The sequence below is a fragment of the Sciurus carolinensis genome, chromosome 7 (genome assembly GCF_902686445.1).
Source record: "Sciurus carolinensis chromosome 7, mSciCar1.2, whole genome shotgun sequence".
Taxonomy (NCBI): domain Eukaryota; kingdom Metazoa; phylum Chordata; class Mammalia; order Rodentia; family Sciuridae; genus Sciurus; species Sciurus carolinensis.
In genome coordinates, this window is record NC_062219.1 from 154,754,083 (window position 1) to 154,773,499 (window position 19,417).

Here is a 19,417-nt window from a genome sequence, read left to right on the forward strand (position 1 = left end):
CTTTACGTTTTGCGGTGGAGGCCCGAACGCTCCGGAAGGCAGATCCCACTTCCGCTACCCCCGTTCAAACCGCCCCCGAGATCGCGGGAGCCTCTCTGGACTTAAAAAACCTCGTTTTGCAACGACTTTTAACACCCGCAATTCGACATCGACCCCCTCGTAACAGAATCCAGTACCCGGAGAAGCCCTAGCCCTGACGAGGCTGGTCCGAGCGGCGGAGGGCCAAGTGCCCACTCGCAACCGCCCCTCCGCCTGGTCGCGGCCACACCGCGGAGCACGCGCGCCCCCTAGTGGCGCCGGCTGCGCAGCTCGGGCGCGCTGGCGGCCCGCCCCGCAGGCGGGGCCTCGCGGGTTCAGGGGCCTGCGCGTTCTTCTCGCTTAACCCTGTCGGGGTGGTGTTCAGTTCTGGCTGCGAAGTGTGGTGCGTGTGAGAATCTTCGAGGGAGACCTAGGCTGCCCTATGCTTGCGTCACGTGGGAGCTGATGGCGTGTGCTGCAACGTTTTAAAAACACTGCCTAAAGAGAAACACTAATTATAGGAGAGAACCCTAGGTCAACGTGGGCGGTCTCCTACCCGCTGGGGCATCAGCCGGAGGCGGGGCTTCACTCTGACACACTCGCTGACTCGGAAGGCGGGGTTCTCAGACACACTCGCTGACTCGGAAGGCGGGGCTCTCAGACACACTCGCTGACTTGGAAGGCGGGGCTCTCACTCAGACACACTCGCTGACTCGGAAGGCAGGGTTCTCGCTCAGACACACTCGCTGACTCGGAAGGCGGGGTTCTCGCTCAGACACACTCGCTGACTCGGAAGGCGGGGCTCTCACTCAGACACACTCGCTGACTTGGAAGGCGGGGTTCTCACTCAGACACACTCGCTGACTCGGAAGGTGGCGTTCTCACTCAGACACACTCGCTGAAGGTGGCGTTCTCAGACACACTCGCTGACTCGGAAGGCGGGGTTCTCACTCAGACACACTCGCTGACTTGGAAGGCGGGGCTCTCACTCAGACACACTCGCTAACTTGGAAGGCGGGGCTCTCACTCAGACACACTCGCTGACTTGGAAGGCGGGGCTCTCAGACACATTCGCTGACTCGGAAGGCGGGTCTCTCACTCAGACACACTCGCTAACTTGGAAGGCGGGGCTCTCACTCAGACACACTCGCTGACTTGGAAGGCGGGGCTCAGACACACTCGCTGACTTGGAAGGCGGGGCTCTCAGACACACTCGCTGACTCGGAAGGCGGGGTTCTCACTCAGACACACTCGCTGACTTGGAAGGCGGGGTTCTCGCTCAGACACACTCGCTGACTCGGAAGGCGGGGTTCTCGCTCAGACACACTCGCTGACTCGGAAGGCGGGGTTCTCGCTCAGACACACTCGCTAACTTGGAAGGCGGGGCTCTCACTCAGACACACTCGCTGACTTGGAAGGCGGGGCTCTCAGACACACTCGCTGACTCGGAAGGCGGGGCTCTCACTCAGACACACTCGCTGACTTTGTGCCAATCTCACTAAGAGGAATGGATTCCTCTCTCAGAAGTGCTCTCAGCTACCTGAGAGCCCTCGGCGACGGAGTGTAGACCAAGCCCTGGCGGAGTCACTGACGACAGCGGCTCACAGGACAAGGGTGCATGAGGACCCTGCGCCTGGTGGCTTCGCCCACCTTCCCTGCCAGGCTTCAGACCGCTGTCCGAGAGGCGGGTGCCTCGGCCTGGGTGCGCGTCGGGTCGTCCGCACGGTGGTGCAGAACACAGGTGCAGGCGCGCCCCTTGAAAGCGGTTCCAGGACAGCGACCAGGGCGCATCGCGAACTCCTACCAAGGTAATGGAGACGGGTGTGAACTGCAGGCGGGTGTGAACTGGCAGCTCGACGAACTTGATTTTTTTTTTTTAGCACAATTTTTATTTATATGTAATAAGGACGAACTTGATTTTTTGAAAGCGAGTTGTGGGCTTAAAAAACACTCCAATTTTCTTCTCAAAGATGATGTTCGGGCTTTGGATGCCGTTTGGGCGACAGTCCTGGTCCGAGCTTCCCGCCAAGGTGCACAGGTTCCCTTCCAGATCCTTCTCCTCCGCAATTCCCCGTCCGTATTTTGGACAGCACGCTGCCAGGGTCCAGCCCCGGTCGCGGCCCAGGCCACCACCATGCAAGGTGGTCCCAGAACAGGGAGCGAGTGGACGGCCAGCCGCAAACACGCTCAGGAGCGAGGGCTGCTCTTGCTAGGGCTCTAAGAGCGGGTCCCAACGGGCGGACAGGTCAGGAACACCGTGTGACTAAACTCTGCAAATGCCTGTGGCAGAGCCCAGAACTCAGGCCTTCGATCCCAGGGCGGAGGGAAGTCCAGGAACGCGGTCCCGTTTACGGAGCACTGCGTGAAGACAGAAGAGCGGTCTGCGGCCACCGGCGAACGCGGCGCTGACAAAAGGGAAGTGAAGGCCAGGGCTGAAGAGCGCAAAACTGGAGAATGCGGGCGTCGATCCCGCTACCTCTCGCATGCTAAGCGAGCGCTCTACCACTTGAGCTAATTCCCCGCCGGCCGCTCGCGCCCGCAGCCCTGCCCTTTTTGGTGTCTGAGGTGATTCCGCTCTGGCTGCCCTTCCGGTGACGCTGGGTTCGGACCAATAGGAAGAAGGGCGGAATCGCGGACCCGGTCGAGCGGACCCCGCGGCTTCCGCCCTCGGCGGGGGCGCAGGACGCTCCTAGCACGGGACCGGGGTGACTCTGGATTATCTCCATGGAAACCAGGTGCCGAGGGGACCGAGATGCGGCCCAGGGGGCGACCGTGCTTCCCGAGCAGCGAGGCGGCCCCGCGTGCGCGGAGCTCCCGCCCGCCGCAGGACCCCGCAAATCCACCGTTCATCTAAAACTTGGCTGGAGCTCAGCCTGGCCCTGGTCCTCACCACCGAGTACGTGCCTTCTTCCTGTTGGTCCCTGGACAGGATTTGCCCAGTGTGGCCTTCGCTTATTTTCTGTTTCTGTTCCAGGACTCTCTTAGGAGTGCAGGCTTGGAATTGGAGTGAGAGTAAATTAGCCCACTTCCACAGCCCAGATCTCGGCTGTGCTCTGGCATGATGGACTAAACTGAGAGTGGTTAGTTTGGGGTTTTCAGTCGTGAGTTGGGGATTCTGAGTTAATAACATTGAATTAGGTATTCAGTTGTCCAACCTCTCAGTTTCCACAGAGACGAGTGAAGACCAGGAACATTCACATCTAAGTTATACCAGTTTTAAATATCAAGATTTCTCATTCGAATTTTAGAAGAGAATCATAATGGTACAATAATGCACTGTCCGTTGCTCTGTTTGCAAGCTGCAGAGTCTCTTCAACCCAGTTGTTTGATTTAGGGTGAACATCATTTATAGAGCAAACCCAGACCCCGCCCCCTATGTGTTTTTATTGGTACATTATAGTTGCACACAGTGATAGAACTTGTTATATAGTCATACAGACACACAATATAACAACATACTTTGGCCCATATCACTCCCCAGCACTTTGGCCCCTGTTCTCCCTCCTCCTAGCCCCTTTCCTCTACTGAGCTCCCTTTGATTTTTCATAACATCTGCCCCACCTTTCTTTTTGTATTTCCCCTCTAGCTTCTGCATTTGAGAGAAAACATAACAACCCTTGACCTGAGTTTGGCCTATTTCACTTAACATAATGGTCTCAAATTCCATTCATTTTCCTTCAAATATCATGATTTTATTTTTCTTTATGGTTGAATAAACTCCATTGTGTATATATACCACGTTTTCTTTATTTATCCGTTGATGGACACCTAGGCTGGTTCCATAGTTTGGCTATTGTGAATTGTGCTGCTACAAACATGAGTATGCATGCATCACTGTAGTATGATGACTTTAATTCTTCAGGATAAACACCAAGGAGTAGTATAGCTGGGTCATATGGTGGTTTCATGTCTAGAAACGCAGACTCTTTTAATAGAGGAAAAAGATAATCACACAGAACAGTAGGATATCAGGGATAATCAGGGAGAATTCACCTTATATTAATTATAATTAGGGGAAGAGGATATGGGATATTTTTAACTTATTTTTTTTCAATGACTTTTTTTGACAGTGATAAATATTTTTAATTTTTTTCATACATGTATATAGGGTAATAATGTCTGTCTCAATCTACAGTCCTTCCCATCCCCACACCCACCCCATCCCTCTCCTCCCCTCACTACTGTATGTACAATCCAAAGTTTCTTCATTCTTTCCTACACACCCCTCAACTATGGATCAGCATTCGCTTAGGTTATGGAATCTTATTAGGGTTTTGTTTGGAGATAAATATAGAGATCCTGATGTTTTGAGTATATCATCCATAGAATTTTACATATTCATAACCCATGAAACCCAATATCAGAATCATTATGTAGGCTATTTTCAGTATATGAAAATGTTTTTTAAAGTTTATACGTTTTATATGGGAAAAGCAGAAATCTCGGACACATTATTTTAAGGACCCTAAACAAAAACCACTCACGTGTCCTTCGATAGCTCAGTTGGTAGAGCGGAGGACTGTAGTGGTGCTATGATAGACATCCTTAGGTCGCTGGTTCGAATCCGGCTCGAAGGACTAGCGTTTTGGTTGACCCTTGCAAAAACATTAAGAATCTAGACAAAAACAACTAAACCTGCCTCCAAGTGTGAAAGTAGGTTCTTGTGTTTAGGTGCTGAAAATATGTCCAGAGTAAGTTAGGAATGCAGTCCCTCGGGGAATGGGTGTTGATTTTCCCAAACCTGCCTTTCTACCAAGTCTGCGCTCACCCCCACGCGAGGAGTGCGTACCGTGCGGACTCCTGGTCACCCTGGTTCCCGCCACTGGGGACCAAGTGCAGCTTTGGTTCCTGTGTCCTCTTCCAGCGAGGAGACACGGGGCATTCAATTCTTGGGGGAGCTTAGGACTTATAAGCGGCGGCCTTTGGGGTTCTCAGTCACTTTGGCACTTTCTGAAGAATTTCGAACTTACACAAGAGCAAAGTGTCCTCACCCGATGCGGCCGGGTCAGTTCGGTCCCTGTTGCACCGTGCGCTCCCACCCCCGCCGCCCCAACCGGATCCTTCCACACACCCCGAGAAGTGCCCTCAGTTTCCCCGCGCGTTTGGGAAAAGTCGGTGTGCAGGACGAGGAGGGGCAGCACCTCGTTCCACCGACCCCCACGGCCCAGGAGTGGCGGACCAGGGGCCGTCCCGGAGCGCGCGTGGGCGCGAGAGCGGAGTCCCGGGAGTGAGCTGGGGCCGGCGAGGAGACGTCCCGCGCGCTCTGACCCGCGCGCACTTGCTACGAGCTCCTGTCGTTGCTCGGTTCTTACACCCGGCGTCCAGGGCCGGTGAACTAAGGCACCTGCGCCCAGCACCCGCGCTGCAGGGTCGGGTGAACTAAGACACCTGCGCCCAGCACCCGCGCTGCAGGGCCGGGTGAACTAAGGCACCTGCGCCCAGTACCCGCGCTGCAGGGTCGGGTGAACTAAGGCACCTGCGCCCAGCACCCGCGCTGCAGGGCTCCGTGCAGCCCCTCGGTCGGCCTGCGGCGGTGCAGTGCGGGGCGCGCGATGGGCGCCTCCTGGAGGAGGTCTGCACCCGCCGCGGCCAGCGGGGCTCACCAGGAGGGCGACTCGGTGCGCGGCCCCGGAGTTGCCCCGGCCAGACAGGAGAGGACGCTGCGCGCGCGCAGGCGGAGCCGACGCGTCCCTTTGCGGTGACACGCGTTACCTGAAGAAATTCACAGGCCCGCGTTCTTGCCTTCCCCGCAGAAGAGCGGAGCGACTGAAGGAAGTGCTCGTTAGGTGCTGCAGGGGTTTCTCCTGGGCCTTTTGAAAAATGTATTTTCCCAAGACTTTTTAGTTATGAAGAACTTTAATAAGTGACGCTCTTTTATAAGATCTCGAGAAACTTTTCCATAAATGTCCTAATTTCTAAATATCATAAAGACAAGTCCGTCCCATGGCTTCCTGTTTTCCCATCGTCCAGGCGCCGGGAAGCTAAATGCCACCGCGGGTGGTGTCAGCGAAGCACCCCTGGCAGCAGATTTCTCGAGAGGCACACGTGAAGTGTGTCGTTGGATGCGTTCGCCCCACGTAACTGTGCGATGCGGCATGAGCCACTCAAGTCCTGAACACAGAACCCTCTCGTTTCTTAGCTACTGCTTGCGTCTACCCTGACTTTCCTTGTTTTTCAGACAGGAGTATCGCAGTTTCCCAAAGAAACTGAGGAGTACTGTGCTTCGGAGGTCAGCCTTGAACCCAGGTGCCTATTTCTAAGGAAACCTTACCATAATCTTTCAGTTTCCACCGCGAAAGGGGCTGTTAAGCAGACGAAGAGCAGGCGAAGTGCGATAAGGACGAGGGTCCAATCTGTTACACCCAAGGGAGCGGCGGGGGCAATGGTGGCAGTTTAGGAGCTACATGAAACGCTTAAGCAATACAAATCACAGATCTTAAAGTTCGTGGGAGTAAGTTCTCCTACACTTGTATGATCCCTAGTGCTCGGTCACTTTTAGAGCATCTCTAATACCCTGAACAACTTCCTCGAGTTCAGGTGCTTTCAAACAGGGCTTGAATAGTCAAAATGAAACCATCAACTCGATATTTAACCTCTACTGCAGGAGGACTAGCGTGTGCCCTTCGATAGCTCAGTTGGTAGAGCGGAGGACTGTAGGTACTAGCTCCTGGTCATCCTTAGGTCGCTGGTTCGAATCCGGCTCGAAGGAGTCACCTTTTGGAAGGTTGTAATTCCTGGGCCTGGACTCGACCTCTAAGGGTCCTGGCTGTAGGATGGAAACAAGCACAAAATAAACAAAAAGCCCACCCACAGCGGCGCTCCCCAGGTGCCGTACAGAGGAGACTGCTGAGGCCTGACAGCTGAGTCCTTGGAGGAAGGGAGTCTGCTTGACAGACAACTGAGTGGCGGAGGACGCGACTCTCCACCATTACTTTCCTGGAGGGTCCTTGGACCCTCTGTCACATGGGTACTTGTTGTGAATGAACATTTTAGATACTCCTCGGTGAAACGGTGGCTGTGGACACGTCTGTCTACCTGAGACCTCTGGGAAAGGAGGCAGTTGTCAGGCCCCGATGCTTCCCCAGGCCCTCAGAGGGCAGAGGCCCGGGCCGCCCAGGGCGCGGAGCAGGCGCAGCTCCATCAGGCGGGGCGCCCGACGGGGGCTCGCGACGGAAGCAAACACGGAAGGTCTACGTGGATGACACACTGTTGCGCAAGAGGGCGTCAGTCAAATTCTCGGCCGTCCCGCAAAATTTCCTGAAAACATTCTGAGTACCCAACTTACACTTGTAAACGTGAAGCGCGTAACTTCAGAAATTAAAAACACTTCAACTTCTAAAATTAAAACGGCAGGTTAAACTAATTTTCGAATTTTAATTCTTAAAACATTTGAAACTTTTCAGAAATAACTGGAACTTCGAATTCGAGTTTTTACTTGTTGCTTTCCTAGTTGCAGACTGACAGCGTGCCTTTGTTATTTTTGTGTGGTGCTCGGATTGAACCCAGGGCCGCGGGCGTGCTACGCGAGCGCTCTGCCATGGAGCTACAGCCCCCGCCCCCAAACCTAACTTTTTAAAAAACTGACTTTCACAGACTTTACAGAGAGTCACCTCAGCTTCACTCGCACGCACCCGGGACTTGAAGAAATGCTACTTTGAGCGCGAGAACACAGAAAATCTCCAAAACCGTCCTGCGAAATCCCCGGAAGAGCCCTTTGCGACTCACCAGGTTACGCTACTCTAAGGCGTCCACTTTTTCCGGCTCTGCCTCTTGGGCTTAGGAGCCCGTCAACCCGCCCTTCGCCCTGGGTCCGCTCTTTCCCTCCTTCCTCTTGGACCCGACCCCCGCCCTCACCCGGGTCCCCAGTGTGGTAGCAGCCGGCCGTCGCGCACCGGGCGCGTCATGGCAGCGACCGCTTTACGACCATCCTCTTCCGCGTAACTGCCGGCGTGGAGCACGACTCTTGGGCTCGTCATCGGCGGCGGCTACTTTATGGCTGTCGTGCTTTACGTACCGTTGACATGGAGGCAGGGGAGCTCGCGTGGCGCGTCACTGACCCGACCGCTTTACGGCTGACGTGCTCCACGTATCGACGGCATGGAGGCTGAGGAGACGGAGGCAACGGCGGAGCGAGGGCAGTTGGAAGAGCTAAACCAGACAACAGAGGCGGAGAAGGAACAGGAGGAACCCGAAGAAACAGCTTGCAGCAAGAAGCGGGTGGTGCCGGGCATCGTGTACTTGGGCCACGTCCCGCCGCGCTTCCGGCCCCTGCATGTCCGCAACCTGCTCAGCGCCTATGGCGAGGTTGGGCGCGTTTTCTTCCAGGCGGAGGGTAAGAGCCGGGCTCTGGCGGCGGGTGCGAGCTGAGGCCTCGGAGGGCAAACGGGTGTGCGCGCGGCTGCCCGGCGGCCTGGGCTCCTCCTGCGGGGACTCGGGGTCCGATCCTCCGCCGCCGTCCGCTGTCCGCCTGGACGGAAGCCTCGCGACTCCTCCACAGGCCGACGTCCCGGGGGCCGGGGACGAGGCTGGCGCGCGCTCGGAACCCCGCGACTCCGCGGCCCCCGAGCCCGGCGAGCCGGGTCTCGCAGTGAGAGCCGAGACGCGCCGGGATGGCTCCGGCCAGGCCCCGGGCCAGGTGGTAGGTGGAAGGGCGTGTGGCCGCCGCGCCGCACAGGGAGGCCGAGCAACGCCGCGACCCGAAGAAAGGGCTGCGTGGGACGGGAGGGCGCTCGGGCAGGCGCCGCGGGGCGGTCAGTTCGCGCGGCGGGGCGCGGCCCGCAGGGTAGAGAGCGGGGCAGTGGGCGCCTCGTCTGCGAGGGCGTCGACCACGGCTGTCTTTGCTGCGCAGACCGGTTCGTGAGACGCAAGAAGAAGGCAGCGGCCTCCGGAGGGAAGAAGCGGCCCAAGTACAGCAAGGACTACACCGAGGGCTGGGTGGAGTTCCGCGACAAGCGGGTGGCCAAGCGGGTGGCGGCCAGTCTGCACAACACCCCCATGGGCGCTCGCCGGCGCAGCCCCTTCCGCTACGACCTGTGGAACCTCAAGGTGAGGAGGGCCACGCGATCCACCTCGGTCCCGGCCCGCCTGCCCGTCGCTTCGTGGGGTACCGGCCAGGCCTGCCCACCGCCTTGTGGGGTCCTGGCCAGGCCTGCCCATCGCCCCGTGTGGGGTCCCGGCCAGGCCCGCCTGCCCATGGCCTCGTGTGGCCCGCCCACGCCCCCATCGGCCTCGGATCCGGCCCACCCTGAGCTTTCCTTGTCTTTTGCCCACAGTATTTGCACCGTTTTACATGGTCCCACCTCAGTGAACACCTTGCCTTTGAGCGCCAGGTGCGACGCCAGCGTCTGAGAGCAGAGGTTGCCCAGGCCAAGCGTGAGACCGACTTCTATCTTCGAAGTGTAGAGCGGGGACAGCGCTTCCTTGCGGCTGATGGAGATCCTACCCGCCCGGACCGCTCCTGGGCCTTTGCCCAGCGTCCCACGGAACAGGAGCTGAGGGCCCGGAAAGCAGCTCGTCCAGGAGGGCGTGAACGGGCGCGCCTGGCTGCAGCCCAGGACCAGGCCCGCTCCAACCGAGGGCTCCTTGCCAGAATCTTTGGAACCCCACCACCCTCGGGGAGTACAGAGGAACCTTCCCTGGCCAGGGACGTGTGAGGGCAAGGGAGGCCCCTTTCATCTGTCGTAGCTCTGCTTCCTGTCTACCTCATGCCGGAATGATACTGACACCCTGGCAAGCATTTTCAGCCTGTTTCTGAAACCAGAAGTCTGATGAGGCCCAGACATGGAAGTTTTGTGGGCCTCCCCTCCTCTTTAGCCCAACTTCTATAATTGTCTGGCTTAGGCACCTTATTCATACTAGCATGATTATGACTATTGCAGATGCCTGGTTAGTCTTGCTTGACTTGGTAGCCTGCCTCTTACTTAGTAGGGTCCTTTAAAATGCCATTTTCTTGGCCCAGGAATGGCCTTTATTTGCAGCTAGAGTGGAAATGGATGGTCCAGGCAGTCTTCTCCTGTTTACTGAGTACAGATAAGGAAGCAACATCATTTTATTTCAGAAAACAGATGTAAGAGTTACCAGCTTGGAACTGGATTGGGAACCTCCTTCCAGATGTTTTCAGAGAAAAGAAGCTTTGTTAGTTTTTAAGGTTGAGAGTCATTTGTCAAGTTTCAGTTTTCATCTTGTGTTACATTCATTGACCTTCACTCCACCTCCTTGTCTCAGAGCCTTTGTTCAACTAGATCCTTCTTTTTTTCCTATTTAATTCCTGAACCCAGAATATTTGTTAAATCACAGTGTGAGAAACAGCAGCAATGGGTGATAATGACCTTGGTGTTAGGAGTCTTACAGGTCACTGGAATAAGATCGATGGACATCATATCATGGTAGAAGCAAATAAGGGATAGAGAGGGGCCCATGGCAGGACATGGAGTGCTCTCAGTGTGGATCTGATTCATGATCACAGGCAGCAGGAGGGGCAGGCTTCACCAGGTCTCCCTAGGTCACTGCTGGAGGTGAACTGGGAAAATGGCAGAGCAGAGGTCTGAACAAATCTGGTACTCCTACAGTTCAAACTGCTTCACAGGTGGAGTGTTGGGGCAAATCATGGTAAAGGGCAGAAGCTTGAGGGAAGTGGGAACAGATCACTCAAGTGCACTTGTATGTGCGTTGGGGCTGTGAGGGATTCACAAGCACATGTGGAGCAGCCCTGATTGCTTCAAAGCATCAGGATGAGCCATCAGAGTGAACTGAAAACTTGGGTGTCACAATAAACAAGTCTGTCCGATCTCAGAGTAAAACATCATTATACATGCAGGAAGTGCTTGTAGAGTGTGATTTTAATTTGGTTTTGTTTGTGCTGTTTCTTTAGTTTCTTGGTAAACCCTATCCCCATTAATGTAATTATCCATGTTTTATTTGAGTGGAGTGGATTCATCCACTTCTTTGGCTGTAAAATAGCCATGTTGTGATCTTAACTTGATAGGTGTGCTTTATTGGGAGAGTAAAAATGACCATAGGGTAAAGCTTGGTATGGTATTTCTCACAACCCATGTTCTGTCCCTCCCGACAGCACACAAACATCTGTGTGGTATTAGTTCCCAAATGTCGGGAACTTGGTGTCCTTTCTTCTGCGTTCCTTTCCTGTGAGTTTCTTTCATGTGAATTGTTTCTTGAGGTCATTGTGCCTTCAAGTGTGCCAGAGAAATCCAGCATCAGGATTTGACAAGGTGTTACATTCGTTTCTTTAAAATTACCAATGCCTGTAGGCACCTTTGCTAGATAAACAGGTGCCAAGACAGGGAAGAAACCTCTTTCCCTCAAGTTGCCCACTGCTGAGAAAGTAAAACAACACAATAGTGCTTAGTGAGAATTTCTTGATGAGTGAATTTGTTCCCAGGCTGGTGAAGGGCCAGCATCTCAAGCTCCACCCCAAATCTTCAGAGAGCCCCCACCTACAGCCAGTCAAGCTAGGAGTCAGTTGGAGGAAAAGGAGTTACCTAGGAACTTTCATCTTGATTACCTCTAGACCTGAAGCACTTTGAGACCAGGAATTAATTTTTTTAAGAATCAGGGTGAGCCATCAAAACGGTTTACTATGTTGAAGATCAAGAGATTCATCTAGAATCTACTATTAGCAATAGTTTTCAGATTTTAAAATGGTATATCTTTAGGTTTTGAAAGGAAGATTAAAATCATCTTTATGACACTTAAAAGCAGTGTTTACTTCTAGTTATGTAGTTGTTATTCCTAAAACATGAGCTTCTATAACATTCCATTTTCTCCTGTTCTTTGATGTATATTAGTCTTTGGTAAAACGTGTGAATATAATGTTGGAATTTCTTCAAAATTTGTTACTTTGCCCTAAGTTTTGTTCTAGTTTTTACTGAAATGGTTGCTTATGCAAATTAAACCTTCTTATGAAGAAAAAAAAAAAAAGGGTTACTATCCCCTGGGGTTCACCAGCCCCTTTAAGGGCAAGCCCCATGACCTGAAGATCTTCCAGTAGACCCCACCTCTTAAACTTTCCACCACCACCTCAATAGCACACTAGGAACCAAACCTGTACCATGTGAACCTTTGGGGATGCTTCAGATCCAAACAATAGCACCTCCAATAAGAGTCCAGCTATAGCAGCTTGCCACTTAATATTTGTCTTTCATTCCCAGTATCCTCCCGTATGCTTCCCTAGTGTGCATATGATGAAAGCTTACTGCATGAATTCCATGGTGGATACCTGTGGGGTATAGAAAATGAAGTATAAATGAACTCACTAAGTCATTCATTCAGTGTCATTCTTGAATGGCAAACGGTATTTCTCAGTCACGAGCCTGTGGTTCCTAACCAAGAAGTTGGGACCCTACATTCCCTGGCACTAGAGTGGGCTGATTTCTGAGCCAAATGAAGTGGAGATCTTATTAAAGATAAAAGAGGGCTTTCGTAGGGTAGGCCTGGACACCTGTGAGCTTACTCCTAAAAGAGTCACGTTTACAGCCACTTGCTCCGTTTGCTTTCCCAGACTCAGCATCCCCTCTAGCTGTCTTGCTGTTAAGTAGTCAGGCGGGGGAAACCGCCTGGTGCAACCCTCGGGCGTGCTCATTCCCCACTAGTCAGGGTGAGTTTCAGCGGATTGACCCAGTATAAGATTTTCCGTCCCTTGTGAGGAAGGTAGGTGATGGATTTCCTGTGGATGCAGGATTTTCTTCCGCTCTGGGTTATTGGGTCTGTCACTTCCAGACCCACTCTAAACTATGTAGCAGGCTCAACCCTGTGCTCTTTTTTTTTTTTTTTTTTTTTTTTTTTTTTTTAATATTTTTAGTTGTAGATGGACACAATACCTTTATTTATTCATTTATTTGTATGTGGTGCTGAGGATCGAACCCAGTGCCTTACACATGCTAGGCAAGCGCTCTACCACTGAGCTACAACCCCAGCCCAACCCTGTGCTCTTTGCAATGCAGACCCGGACCCCAAGCTTTGGACCAAGCCCCGTGCGCGGCCACGTGGTTTTCCCGGCCAGTCTGGGGCGGCAGGACAGCTCGGGCCAGCCGGGAGCAGGCGGGGCCAGCAAAGTCCGTGAGGGCAGGGCTGACAGCGGAGGAGGGACCAGCACTTAGGGAGCCGGGGTCCGCGGACAGGAGCGGCTGGCAGGCCACAGAGACCCGCCCTCCTGCTGTGCCAGGCCATCCAAGCCGCTCCTCAGTCCCGGTTTCGGGTCCAGAAGCAATGGCTTGGTTCCTCTGCCGCAAATCCCATCCATTTAGGCCATAAGGCTCTCAGCTGGGGAGATCCGCTGTTCACAGGCAGGATGGCACTAGACCCCCATCTTGCATCACCTTAAAAAAAAAAAAAATCATCTCAGAACGGATCAAAGACCTAGATGTGTGATCCCTGAAAACTATTAGAAAGCGGGAGACACCACAGTGCGCATGCCTGAAATCCCAGCTACTAAGAAAACTGGGGCAGAAGGACGCCAAGTTCAAAGTCAGCCTGAATAAAGAATCCTGTCTCAGAAATAAATAGGTCAAGGATATAGTTCAAAACGTGTTTTAGGCAATGCTTTTTTTTTTTTTTTTTTTTTTTTGGCGAGGGGAGATAAGACCCTGAAAACAGGCAACAAAAGCAAGCATAAGTGGTATTATGTCAAACTAAGATTCTTCCACATAGCGAAAGAAATGAGTGAAGAGACAACCTGCAGAATGGAAGAAAATACTTGCAAACTACTCTTCTTAGAAATTAATATCCAGGGCATATAAGGAACTGAAAACCTCAACAGCAAACAACCCAGTGAATACCACCAAGTAACCCGGTAAAAAGATGAGCAAGTGATCTGAATAGACATTTCACAAAAGCAGATTTACAAATGGCCAACTATATGAAAAAGTGCTCAAGATTACTAATCAAGGCAGTGCAAATCAAAACCAGTGAGATATCTCCCTCCAGTTAGAATGGTCATAATCAAAAAGACAAAAGTTAAATGCTTTCAAGGATACGAAGGAAGGAAAGAAAACTCTTCCACTGTGTTGGTAGCAATGTAAATTAATAAACCATGGAAAACAGCATGGGAGTCCCTCAAAGAGCTAAAAAATAGAATTTCCATATAATCCAGCAATTCCACTACCAGGTATGAATCCAAAGGAAATCAGTGTGTCAAAGCGACCTCGTGTTTACTGCATCACTGCTCCCAGTAGACATGATATGGAATCAAAGGATGTCTAAGAACAGAAGAATGCATAAGGAAAATCATATAAATTCACTATTCTTTTACAGAGTAGAATAGTGTCCACAGAGACTAGGGAGGGTCGGGAAAAGGGGAGCCAGAGGGAGGTCTGGTAATAGGACCAAACGCACTTAGATAGGTGAAATACAGGCTAGTGTTCTACAACACAGCAGGTGACAATAGTTTGCAACAATTTATTACATATTTTATAAAGAACTAGAGAGGAGGAGTTTGAAGGTTCCCAGCACAAAGAAATGATAAATATTTGAGGAGATGAAAATGTCAATTACTCTTATTTGACCATTTTGAATACTATGCACTTATGGAGTTATCACACTCTATCCCATGAATATGCATATTATGTTTCAATTAAAATTGTAAAAGGGGGAAGATGTTCTTTGCTAGTGAAACTTTTAGAACAGTTTGCTAAAATATTTAGTAGAATAAATGGAATAGATATTTTTGGAATATTTTCTATGCATATAGATGACAAAATCACATTTTGCAGGGGTGGGGAGGACATGCAGTAGTACAACTTTAGGAGCTCCAATCTTTTAACCACTGTGGAATTTCATTGTGTGATTATACCATTAAAGTTCTAACCATTTGTTAACATAGATATTTGGGTTGCCTCTGATTATTTTCTATTAAAGAGATGCTGTAATGAACATCCATGTGTATGTGTATAAAAGTACTAGGATTGAAATTGTTGGCTCCAGTGTCATTTGCATGGTAATGTTTTATAGGAAAATTTAAATTGCAAGGATGGCAAGGACCTTTCTTCACAGTTCGTCCAACAGGGATAATCACTCTTTTCAACGAATACTTGGGTGATACACTTTTACTTAACCATTAAATGTCCTATTTCGCACAAAAATGACTTCTCTGCAAATCTAGCACCTCTAATTTTACCAGGCACGTTGTGGCACTCATTGTATCTGTCATGAATGACCACTTGATGCTACATTGATCTATTTATCTGCCTTTACCCCCAAAACTCAATGTGTTCTTTACTGTAAATTAATGCAGAAGTCCTCCACTGTTGTTATTTTCCTTCGTATTGACTTGGCTGTTTGCATTTCCATAGAATCATTGTCAATTTACACAGAAAATGTTGCTGTGGCTTTGATTGCAACTGTATTTAATCCACAGATCAGTTTGGGGAGAATTGATATATGATATATTGAATTTGCCCACTACTGGCTTGGTCCTTCATTTATTTAGTCTTTCTTAAATTTCTCTCAAAAAGATCTTATATTTTTCAGCGTAGAGGACTTGAGCATTTTCAAAAGATGGAATCCCCAGAACCTGTGACTGTTACTTGTAGAGGACTCTGCAGATATGATGGAGTTAAGGAGCTTGAGGTGGGGAGATCACCCTGGATTATCCGGGTGGAGCCCAGTTTTAATCACAAATATTCCTTTAAGAGGGTTAACCTGCAGTTGCTTGAGTGTTCAATTAGTGAACTTGACTGGGTCGATTTTGATTGTATGACTAAAGCCACGTGTGCATTCCCAGTGGGACTGCAGTGGAGTAGCCTTGGTCCTCCTGTGTCGGAGCCCAAGCTTGGCATTCATCTATAAGCAAGGCCATTCCCGGAAGCGCCGAGGCCACCGGAAAGCAAGCCCGTGTGGTCCCTTGGGTCCCCGGCCGCCCTCGTGCGGTCTTGGGCAGCGGACTGGGGCTCTGACTCTGCCCAGAGGCAACAGTGGGGTTTCCGCTTGGATCGTGGGGGCGGTGGAGAAGTAAGAAAACGGGCGAGCGCGCCCCCCGGGCCGGCAGCAGCCGCGGCACGTCCCTGGGTGGGCTCGAACCACCAACCTTTCGGTTAACAGCCGAACGCGCTAACCGGTTGCGCCACAGAGACGCGGCCGGCGGGGAACTTCCGCTGCACGCACAGGAGCCTGCGCCTCTGCGGTCCAGTTCGCAGGGCGCCGTTCCGAAGGAAACTTGCGCCGGAATCGCAGCGTGCGGCCGTCGCTGATGTCATCGCCCGTGCGTGACGCGTTTCGGAACGGGCGTCATGACGACACCGGTGTGGCGCTCGGAGGAGTGAGGGCAGGCGAGGCGAGCAGACGTGAGTGAGGACGCCCGACAGGACGTACTCCTGGGGCAGTGGGGCACGCGCGGGGCCTCCCCGCCGCCCACGTCACCGAAGGGCGGGAACCGGGAGCGGCGGACTCCGCGGGCGCCCCCAAGCCCTCCCGCGGCTGCCTGCTGTCCGCCCGGGATCCTGCGGACCCGGAGCGCTGCAGGCCGGCGCGAGCTGCGGCGGTCAGACCCGTTTCGTGCGCTCAGGGCCGGGTCCACTCGGAACCCCGACCCTGGCAGGTCCTCTCTGTGTGCTCTCTGGTTGAGGCGTCTGCCGAGAGCCGGGCACTGTTCCGGTCACTTGGACACCGCCGACGACGGCGACGGAGTCCGGAGCCGAGGTTAGGAGGGAGCAGTGCCTGCGCCGGGAAGAGGCGAGGCTGCGGGGCAGGCCGGGCCGTGGGCGGCCGAGGCAGGCGGCCGCCGTGCTACCGCCCGTGTCCACGTCCCTCTAAGGACGTCTCTCCGGAATCCACGCTAACGCAGGCGCAGGGACCGGGCGGGTGGAAGCGCCCCGGAATGAGGACGTCGCCCCTTTCGGAGGCTGCGGTGTGTCGCTCTGCCCCCCGAAGGCTCACGTGTAGACGACGCAAGAAGGAGTGGAGGCCATGGCCTTCGCCCGATCAGTGGATCGCCCCTGATGGGATCAGCTGAGCGGTGACCGGAGGCCGGTGCAGCGTGGCCAGGGGAGCTGGGAATGGCCGCGACCATGGTCCGTATCCTGCGTCCGGCGCGGAGTCTGTGCTGCCCGACTGTCTCGTGAATGGCTTCCCCTGCCAGCAGCTCGACTTGAGCCGCAGGAAGCGCCTGCCGTCCACGGACCGAGACCTCTGCAGCTCGAGTCCCCCAACACTTTCCCTCCGCTACAGCGCACGGTGGGTCTGGAGTTCCAGCAGCGGAGAAGCGCTCAGCTCTCCGCATCCCTGTTGCGCTCCTGGTCGGCTCGTGGAGCTCCGTCCCAGCGGCGGAGAAGCGATCAGCACTCCGCATCCCTGCTGCGCCTCTGGTCGGCTGGTGGAGCTCCGTCCCAGCAGCGGAGAAGCGCTCAGCACACCGCATCCCTGCTGCGCTCCGGGTCGGTTTGTGTGGCTCCGTCCCGTCCCAGCGGCGAAGAAGCGCTCAGCACACCGCATCCCTGCAGCGCTCCGGGTCGGCTCGTGGAGCTCCGTCCCTTGGAACTCAGTGCTCGCGCGCAGCGGACAACACTGGAGCCACTGACAGCAATCGGCCCCTCACAGATCCCACGGGCGAACTGCAGCCCAGAGCTCTCCTGTCCTTTCACCAGGCTGCGTCCTCAGGCGGAGAGAGAGGGAGGCAGAGAGAAATGAAAGTCATGAAAAAACTGAGAGACGACTACAAAGACATGGAGAGAGAGAAAGAGACCCAGAGGCCCAGAGGCAGAAAGACAGATACAGTATGAAACTGACAGCAGCAGGAACCCCATTGCTTAAAACAGTTTATGGCTGCAAAATGCCCTAAAACAACAACAACCTCCAAGAACTGAAAGAAGTGTTTTTTTGTTTGTTTTTGTTTTTTGTACTGGGGGTTGAACTCAGGGACACTCGACCACTGAGCCACATCCCCAACCCTATTTTGTGTTTTATTTAGAGACAGGGTCTGAGTTGCTTAGCACCTTGCTTTTTCTGAGGTCGGCTTTGAACTTGTGAACCTCCTGTCTCAGCCTCCCTAGCCACTGTGATTACAGGATTTAAAAAAAAAATTCATCCTATTAAAAAGTGTATCATTCAATTATGTGTTTGTATATTTTCTGTAGTGTGTTTTGGTGTTGGTTTCTAATTTCATTCCACTATGTTCTGATAAAATGCAAGGAATTATATCTTCTCCTTCTCCTTTTTTTTTTTTTTTAATTTGCTAAGAGTTGCTGTGTGGACTAAAATATGTTGCTTTTGAAAATATTCCACAAGCCACTGAGAAGAATGTGTATTCAGTTCTTGTTGCATCAAATGGTCTATCGATGTCTGTTAAGTCGATTTGATTTATAATAGGTCCAAAAGAGTCTTTACTTAGCTCCAAAGACTCTTTACTGAATTTATATCTGAATGACTTATCTACTGGTGAGAGAGGTGTTTTGAAATCATCAGTATTATTGTACTAGGGTCTCTCTGCGGCTTTAATTCTCTTATGTAATTAGGTGTAATGATGTTTGGGGCATATTTACTTACTATTGTCATATCTTGTTGGCTTGTTAATTTTACCATATGAAGTGACCTTATTTGCCTTATCTAATTAATTTGGTCCTGAAGTTGACTTTGTTGGCTATGAGAATAGCTAACCCTGCTTGTTTGAGGCTCTGTTTGCATGTTATATCAATTTCCATCTTTTCACTTTCAATCTATAGCTTTCTTTGCCTGTAAGTTTAGTCTCTTGCAAACAATATATAGTTGGCTTTTGTTTTTTAATTCATTCTTCCAGCCTATGTTTTTCATTTGGAGAGTTGAGACCAGTTATAGTCTGTTATTATAAAGAGGTTTATTAATTTCCATCATTCTGGTTTATTTTAATGTTTAGTTTGGTCCTGTATCTCATTTGCTTAGCTATTTTTCAAATGAGATATATTTCATTTGTGAGCTTTGAGATTTGTTTTTGATTTCTTCCGTGTAGGTTATTTCTTCAAGTGTTTTTTGTGGTGCAGACTTAGTAGTTAAGAATTATTTTCATTTCTGCTTATATGGAAGCTTTTTATTTCTAATACAATTTTGAAGGATAGGTTTGTTGGATATAGCAAACTTGGTTGTCAGTTATTTTCTTTCAGTACTTAGAACACATCACATCAAGTCCTCCTGGATTTTAGTTTGTGCTGAGAAATTGGAGGTATTTTTTATTGATTTTCCTCTTAATGTGACCTGTTGTTTTTCTCTTGAGGCTTTTAAAATTCTTTGTTCTGTATTTCAGTCATTTTAATCATGATGTAGAAGTTCTTTTTTGATCTTGTCTATTTGGGGTTCTGAATGCCTCCTACTTTTGAATGTCCATCTCAGTCTGAAGGTTTTGAAATTTTCCATTACTATTTCCCTAAAAAGGTCATCCATTCCATTAGCCTGTATCTCACTGTCCTCCCCAACCCCAATG

At 51.5% G+C, this 19,417-nt stretch overlaps 1 protein-coding gene and 4 non-coding genes across 5 annotated transcripts; 3 read left to right on the forward strand and 2 right to left on the reverse strand.

The window, feature by feature from the left end:
- Positions 1 to 2,466: 2,466 nt before the first annotated feature.
- On the reverse strand, positions 2,467 to 2,539 carry Trnaa-agc (transfer RNA alanine (anticodon AGC)). The gene has a single exon. It is a non-coding gene; the product is annotated as a tRNA-Ala (tRNA).
- A 1,967-nt stretch (positions 2,540 to 4,506) lies between these two features.
- On the forward strand, positions 4,507 to 4,595 carry Trnay-gua (transfer RNA tyrosine (anticodon GUA)). Its single transcript is given in 2 exon segments — positions 4,507 to 4,543; positions 4,560 to 4,595. It is a non-coding gene; the product is annotated as a tRNA-Tyr (tRNA).
- A 2,043-nt stretch (positions 4,596 to 6,638) lies between these two features.
- Trnay-gua (transfer RNA tyrosine (anticodon GUA)) lies at positions 6,639 to 6,727 on the forward strand. Its single transcript is given in 2 exon segments — positions 6,639 to 6,675; positions 6,692 to 6,727. It is a non-coding gene; the product is annotated as a tRNA-Tyr (tRNA).
- Positions 6,728 to 8,077: 1,350 nt separating this feature from the next.
- Abt1 (activator of basal transcription 1) lies at positions 8,078 to 11,997 on the forward strand. Its single transcript, XM_047558469.1, has 3 exons — positions 8,078 to 8,350; positions 8,867 to 9,063; positions 9,291 to 11,997. Exons 1-3 carry the CDS (start codon positions 8,116 to 8,118, stop codon positions 9,669 to 9,671), a joined length of 813 nt encoding a protein of 270 aa, XP_047414425.1. The 5' UTR covers positions 8,078 to 8,115; the 3' UTR covers positions 9,672 to 11,997.
- A 4,032-nt stretch (positions 11,998 to 16,029) lies between these two features.
- On the reverse strand, positions 16,030 to 16,103 carry Trnan-guu (transfer RNA asparagine (anticodon GUU)). Its single transcript has one exon. It is a non-coding gene; the product is annotated as a tRNA-Asn (tRNA).
- Positions 16,104 to 19,417: the final 3,314 nt, after the last annotated feature.